Source organism: Carex rostrata, chromosome 3 (genome assembly GCF_964058835.1).
Source record: "Carex rostrata chromosome 3, lpCarRost1.2, whole genome shotgun sequence".
NCBI lineage: Eukaryota > Viridiplantae > Streptophyta > Magnoliopsida > Poales > Cyperaceae > Carex > Carex rostrata.
In genome coordinates, this window is record NC_135920.1 from 4,189,664 (window position 1) to 4,196,476 (window position 6,813).

Sequence of the window (6,813 nt, forward strand, 5' to 3'; positions counted from 1 at the left end):
AAGGTGGAAAAGTGAGAAGAAGAGGCGTCGGCAGGGAGAGTTGGAGCGTTGATCGGTGGAGAGGTGGTGAAGGCCGACGGGTAGGAGAAGAAACGGGTTTAGGGTTTGGTTGAGGGCGTGGTTGGTTGAAGTGGTTCGAGTCGCAACGGGGAAGAGGGGTTCAGGGTTTTCGCTGAGGGGAGGAGAAAAGAGGAGAGGGGAGTGCGGGTGTGAGGTTTTATGGTGAGACTCGCATCGTTTCGAAGCACCCCTTCAATCCCGCGACGGTTCGCAGTGATGCGAGTCGCCTCAATGGGGATGCGAGTCGCATCACTGATGTCGGTTGCATCAAGGATGGAGCTAGCAATTCTTTTTGGTTTTGGAAGGACAGAACAATATGACAAGTAAACGTAAAAGAACGTCTAACTAATCTAATGGAAAGTAAACGAAAAAAAAAGGTTGGGTTGCCTCCCAAGAAGCGCTTGTTTTAGGTCTCAAGCTCGACCTCCTTTGTGCTAATCCTTTGGTAAAACGGGATTGGAGAGGACCTGAACAAACCTCTCCTGGTAGTCATGATCTGCCACATAGTGCTTGAGACGCTGACCGTTCACTTTGAAATTCTCACATGCGTCATTCCCAATTTCAATCGCGCCGAAATGGTGCACCTTTCGTACAACAAATGGTCCTGACCATCTGGACTTCAATTTCCCAGGAAAGAGTCGCAACCTGGAATTGAATAAAAGGACCAGATCGCCTTCCTTGAAGTCGCGAGACATGATGCGCTTGTCATGGATTCGTTTGGTTTTGTCTTTGTAGATCCTCGCATTCTCGTATGAGTGCTGACGCATCTCTTCCAATTCGTGCAAATCGAGGATACGCTTCTCTCCAGCTGCCAACAAGTCCATGTTGATAGCTCGAGTGGCCCAGAACGCTTTGTGTTCAATCTCAACTGGCAGATGACATGGCTTTCCATACACCAGCTTGAAAGGGCTCATCCCAATCGGTGTTTTGAATGCTGTACGGTAGGCCCAGAGTGCGTCACTCAATTTCAAAGACCAATCCTTCCTTGTTCTTGCCACGGTCTTCTCCAAGATAGACTTGATTTCCCTGTTGGAGATTTCAGCTTGGCCGTTCGACTGAGGATGGTAAGAGGTGGAGACCTTGTGCGTCACTCCATGTCGCCGCAGGAGATTGTTGAATTGACGGTTTATGAAATGCTTCCCTCCATCACTGATGACAGCTCTTGGCACTCCAAAGCGAGGAAAAATGACATCATTGAATAATCGCTTCACCGCGTCCGAGTCAGCTCTTCGACAAGCCACTGCTTCGACCCATTTTGAAACGTAGTCAACTGCAACTAGAATGTACTCATTTCCACATGAAGCTGGAAATGGTCCCATGAAATCTATGCCCCACACGTCGAAGATCTCGACCTCGAGAATGGAGTTGAGAGGCATCTCGTTGCGATTGGTGATGTTCCCAGTGCGCTGACACTTGTCACATGCCATCACCAAAGTTTTCGCATCTTTAAAGAGAGATGGCCAGAAGAAACCACATTGCAAAACTTTGGCAGCTGTCTTGGAGAACGAGGCATGTCCTCCATAGGCGGACGAATGGCATTGATCAAGAATAGAGCGTGTCTCCTCGTGTGGTACACAGCGTCGGAAGATGCTATCGACCCCTAACTTGAAAAGAAAGGGTTCTTCCCAGAAGTAGAATCTTGAGTCAGATTTCAGCTTCTTCCGTTGCTGGTAAGTCATGGTGTTTGGGAAAAACCCAGAGGCCAGGTAGTTGGCAATGTCTGCATACCAAGGGTCTGAATACCTGCCTATGTGTGTAGCAATGGGTTCAATGCGAGTCTCATCATGGTGGATGCGAGTCGCAAGACACTCCATGCGAGTCGCATCAATGTGATCCAGAGCTGAGGCTGAGAAGAGCTGCTCGTCGGGGAAGGAATCATCGATTGGCAAGTCGGCAAAGCTCTCGCCATCCAAGCGAAGTCTGGACAGATGGTTGGCTACTGTGTTCTCGACTCCCTTCTTGTCCCTGATCTCAAGATCGAATTCTTGCAAGAGAAGAATCCATCTTATCAGTCGAGGCTTCGCGTCCTGCTTTTTCAACAAGTACCTGAGCGCGGCATGGTCTGTGTAGACGATAATCTTCGAACCGACCAGATACGACCTGAACTTGTCAAGAGCAAACACAACGGCAAGAAGTTCTTTCTCGGTAGTCGTGTAGTTCATCTGGGCAGGATCTAGCACCTTGCTAGCGTAGTAGATGGCACACGGCATCGTTCCCTTTCTCTGCCCAAGAACTGCTCCTACTGCGTAGTCGCTCGCATCGCACATGATCTCAAAAGGGAGAGACCAGTCAGGTGGTTGCAGGATAGGTGCTGAGATGAGAGCTTCCTTCAAGCTGCAAAAAGATTTGACACATTCGTCGGTGAAGACAAAGTCGGACTCTTTGATGAGCAGATTGGTCAAAGGTTTAGCAATCTTGGAGAAATCCTTGATGAACCGGCGGTAGAATCCAGCATGTCCAAGAAAGCTTCGAACTCCCTTGACGCTCGTCAGAATCTCTAGTTTCTCGATCACCTAAATCTTGGCCTTGTCAACTTCTATGCCCTTGGAGGTCACGACATGTCCCAGGACGACTCCTGACTGGACCATGAAGTGACATTTTTCCCAATTCAGAATGAGATGGACTTCCTCACATCTCTGCAAGATCTTGCACAGGTTGGTCAGACAAGAGTCGAAACATGTTCCATACACCGAGAAGTCATCCATGAAAATTTCAACCTCTTTCTCAATGAAGTCTGAAAAGATGGCCATCATGGCTCTTTGAAAGGTTGCTGGTGCATTGCACAGACTAAATGGCATCCTACGGTACGCGTACGTACCGTAAGGACAGGTAAAAGTGGTCATTTCTTGGTCTTGTGGGTGAATCGGTATCTGGAAGAAACCAGAGTAACCATCCAGATAGCAAAAATAGGAGTGATCTGCAAGTCGTTCGAGGAGTTGGTCAACGAATGGCAAAGGGAAATGGTCCTTGCGTGTGGCCGCATTCAGCTTCCTGTAGTCGATGCACATGCGATGTCCCGTCACCACACGGGTTTGGACCAGCTCATTCTTTTCATTTCTTACCACCGTTGCCCCTCCTTTCTTTGGCACCACGTGGACTGGGCTCACCCACTTACTGTCGGAGATAGGGTATATGATACCGGCGTCCAGAAGCTTGAAAATCTCTTTCTTGACTACCTCCTTCAGGTTCGGGTTGAGCCGTCTCTGGTGTTCAACAGATGGCTTGTGATCATCCTCCAAGAAGATTCGGTGTGAGCAGATGGACGGATTGATTCCTTTTAGATCATTGATAGAATACCCGATTGCCCCTTGGTGAAGCTTCAGTTTCTCCAAAAGTTTGGCGGTCTGATCAGGATCCAACTCCGCATTCACAATGACTGGGAAGGAGTGATTGGGACCAAGGAATTCGTACCTGAGATTAGCTGGAAGAGGCTTGAGCTCAGGGGTGGTTTTCTCTGCCTGGTCATTGATGTGGGTCGCATTGGATATGATGCGACTCGCATCATCTCTGATGAGGGTCGCATGGGGTGGACTCGACTCGCATCCAAGCTCTCCCAGTTCAGCTGCTTTCACATCCGCTCCACATGCTTCTGAACTCCTTGTTTCAACTTGCATTTCAGAGAGAAATTCGAAGTGTGCGTTCAGACTTTCATTGGTCCGCTCAAGAAGGTAGTCTTCTACCAAATCCGTCAGGCATTCTTCGAGCACATCTACTCGGAAACAAGATTCGGTTGAAGGATACTTCATGGCGCGGTCGATTTGGAAACACACTTTCTCTCCTCCGAAGTTCATGGTCAGCGTTCCTTGAGAGACGTCGATGATTGCGCCTGCTGTTCTGAGGAAAGGTCGTCCCAAGATGATCGGGACTTCTTTATCCTCTTCCATCTCCATGACCACAAAGTCGACAGGCACAAAGTACTTACCGACTTGAACTGGTACGTCTTCCACAATGCCAAGTGGTAATCGTACCGAGGAGTCTGCCAGCTGTAACGACATTCGCGTAGGTCTGAGCTCACCTACTCCCATTCGCTCGTAGATCGTGCGTGGCATGAGACTCACGCTTGCTCCCAAGTCGCATAGAGCTTTCCTGATTGTCGCCTTTCCTATGATGCAAGGAATGGAGAACTTACCTGGGTCGTCCAATTTGGGAGGTAGGTCGCTCTTCAGAATGGCACTGCATTGTTCTGTCAACTTCACTGTTTCATTTCCCCCCAAGCTTCGCTTGTTGGATAGGATATCCTTCAGGAACTTGGCATAAGAGGGCATTTGAGTCAAGGCATCGGTGAACGGGATCGTGATTTGCAGGCCTTTGATCACCTCAGTGAATTTCGCGAACTGTGCGTTCAACTTGTTCTCAGCTAATCGTCGGGGAAAGGGCACAGGTGGTCTGTAAGGTGCTGATTTCTCAACTCCTTTCCTTTTTTCTCTGTCAGATTCATTGGATGCGAGTCGCATGGTACCATTGCGGGTCGCATCCACAGGTTCTTCAGGTGATGTTGCGAGCCGCACTGGGGTGGTGCTGGTCGCATCAGTGGGTGTGCGAGTCGCTTCAGTGGTGGTGCCAGTCGCATCAATTGGAATCTGATCAGTTGGAAAGGCTGGTTCATCGTACTGGGTCCCACTCCTCAGTCTGATCGCCTTAGCTTCTCCTCTGGGGTTTGGTTCTGGTTGTGCGGGCAGCTTTCCAGGTTGAGGTTGGCTAGAAGTGACGATATGACTCAGTTGCTCCAACAATTTGCTCTGGGCGGCCATCTGAGTTGCCATCGATTGCATTTGCTCCCACATCATTTGGTTCATCTTCCCTTGCTCGTGCGTGAAGTTTGTCGCATAGGGAGGCACATATGGTTTGGAGGGGCCAGCTTGAGGTGCTCGGTTGTTCTGATTGGGGAAGGAGGCGTTTTGGTAGAAGTTTTTGTTGTTGCCTCCTCCAGAAGAATTGCTCCAGTTGTTGCCAGATGAAGGATTGATGAAGGAGTTATTGTTGTTGGTGGGGTTGGTGAAAGGAGGCCTGGGAGCATTGTTGAAAGGCGCAGGGTTGTTTTGATTCCTATTCCAATTCTGTTGTTCCATTGGATCCTTGGAGTAGGATCGGTTGAAGGGAGGTTTTGGAAAAAAGGAAGGTTCATTGTTGATGGAGTTGACCTGCTCGATCTCCTCATCAGCTTGCACTAATGGACATTGCTCGTAAGCATGTCTCTCATCACCACACATGACACATTCTTGAGGTTGCTGTTCGACTGCTTTGACGCTGAGCTTGTCCATCGCTCTCTGCATGGCGTCCATCTTAGCGGTGAGAGCCGTGATGTGATCCACCTCGTACTTGCCACCTCCTTGGCTACCTCCTTGGCCTCCTCTTCGTCGTGAGTTGTCACGGCCGGACCATTGCTGGTTCTGCGCCATACTGTCTATCAAGTTCATAGCCTCTAAAGGCTCCCTTGACATCAACGCTCCTCCAGCAACAGCGTCGACGTAAGCACGAGTGCTCTCGTTCAAGCCGTCATAAAACGTTTGGATCAAGAGCCAGTCTGGTATACCATGGTGTGGACAAGAGTACTGCAGTTCTCTAAACCTTTCCCATGCCTCATTCAGGGGTTCATCAAAAATTTGACTAAAGCTGGTCAGGTCATGTCTTACCTTGGCAGTTCGTTTATGAGGGAAAAATCTGGTCAGAAACAATTTGGACAATTCCCTCCAAGTCAAAACCGAGTCCCTAGGTAAAGATCCTAACCATTTCTTTGCTTTGTCCCTAAGAGTGAAAGGAAATAGAGCAAGCTTGGTGTAATCAGCATTCTCACCGTTGGTTTTGATGGTCGTGATGCACTCGAGGAATGTTTGGAGATGGGAGTGCGGGTCCTCGTGGTCGAGTCCATGGAAAGTGTTCTGCTGCACCATGTTGACAACCCCCGGATTGAAGTTGGGTTGTTGTCCTGGAATGCGTGGCAGCCGGATTGCACCTCTCACATCTCCAGCCCTTGGCACATTGAACTCTCGCAAGGTCCTTGGCATGAAGACATCCATGTCGTCGTCAGACTGGTCGGTCAAGTCTTCTCTTTCTCTATCTCTTTCTGCATCCCTGTCCTCCCTGCTCGGATGTTCTGACATTGTCTCTGTGATGCGAGTCGCTTCAGTTGTGATGCGAGTCGCTTCAGTTGTGATGCGAGTCGCTTCAGTTGTGATGCGAGTCGCTTCAGTTGTGATGCGAGTCGCTTCAGTTGTGATGCGAGTCGCTTCAGTTGTGATGCGAGTCGCGTCAACTTCTATGCGGGTCGCTTCAGTTGATGTCTGAGCAGGAACTGTGTCTTCTGGAGGTGTTTCGTCAAAGAGTGGTCCTCTGCTCCTCAGTTGGTAAGTCAGCTTGTATTTACCTGCAGGAGGGGGGATGAAAGCCAGTTTTTAGTAATAAGGAAGTAAAGCAAAAGAAAAGATACAAACTAAAATCTAGATTAACTAAGAAAAGCAAAAATCTAGAAAAGAGATAGCTGTCCCCGGCAACGGCGCCAAAAACTTGTTCACTTACAAAAGTATGCTACAAAGTTTCAGGTACAACTAACTGTACCAGTTTAAAACCTTGAGTTACTCTCGATTAAGGCTGCAAGTGCACAGCCCTGCTCGTATAGTAAAATCAGGTATCGATCCACAGGGACGGTTCTTTTCTATTCTAAATTCCTACAAATCCGAGTTAGGTACTAGAAGTGTGAAAAGTTGGGTTTGGTTTGTTTATATTTCCTAATTTCGAGTGACAATTCAATTAACA

At 48.7% G+C, this 6,813-nt stretch overlaps 1 protein-coding gene across 1 annotated transcript; it reads right to left on the reverse strand.

Moving 5' to 3' along the window:
* Positions 1 to 494: 494 nt before the first annotated feature.
* On the reverse strand, positions 495 to 5,321 carry LOC144551795 (uncharacterized). Its single transcript, XM_078299911.1, has 6 exons — positions 5,202 to 5,321; positions 4,778 to 5,117; positions 3,403 to 4,162; positions 2,693 to 2,955; positions 2,071 to 2,122; positions 495 to 1,587 (listed from the first exon to the last, which is right to left on the reverse strand). The coding sequence occupies exons 1-6, from the start codon at positions 5,319 to 5,321 to the stop codon at positions 495 to 497; spliced, it is 2,628 nt and encodes an 875-aa protein (XP_078156037.1).
* Between the last annotated feature and the right edge of the window lie 1,492 nt (positions 5,322 to 6,813).

Coding starts and splice junctions, on each gene's coding strand:
- LOC144551795 (XM_078299911.1), bottom strand. CDS start 5,321: ATGGACAAGCTCAGCGTCAAAGCAGTCGAACAGCAACCTCAAGAATGT. Junction 4,163..4,777: donor CAAATTGTTGGAGCAACTGA/GTCATATCGTCA, acceptor CTTGCATCATAG/GAAAGGCGACAATCAGGAAA. Junction 1,588..2,070: donor CAGGACGCGAAGCCTCGACT/GATAAGATGGAT, acceptor ATGCCATTCGTC/CGCCTATGGAGGACATGCCT.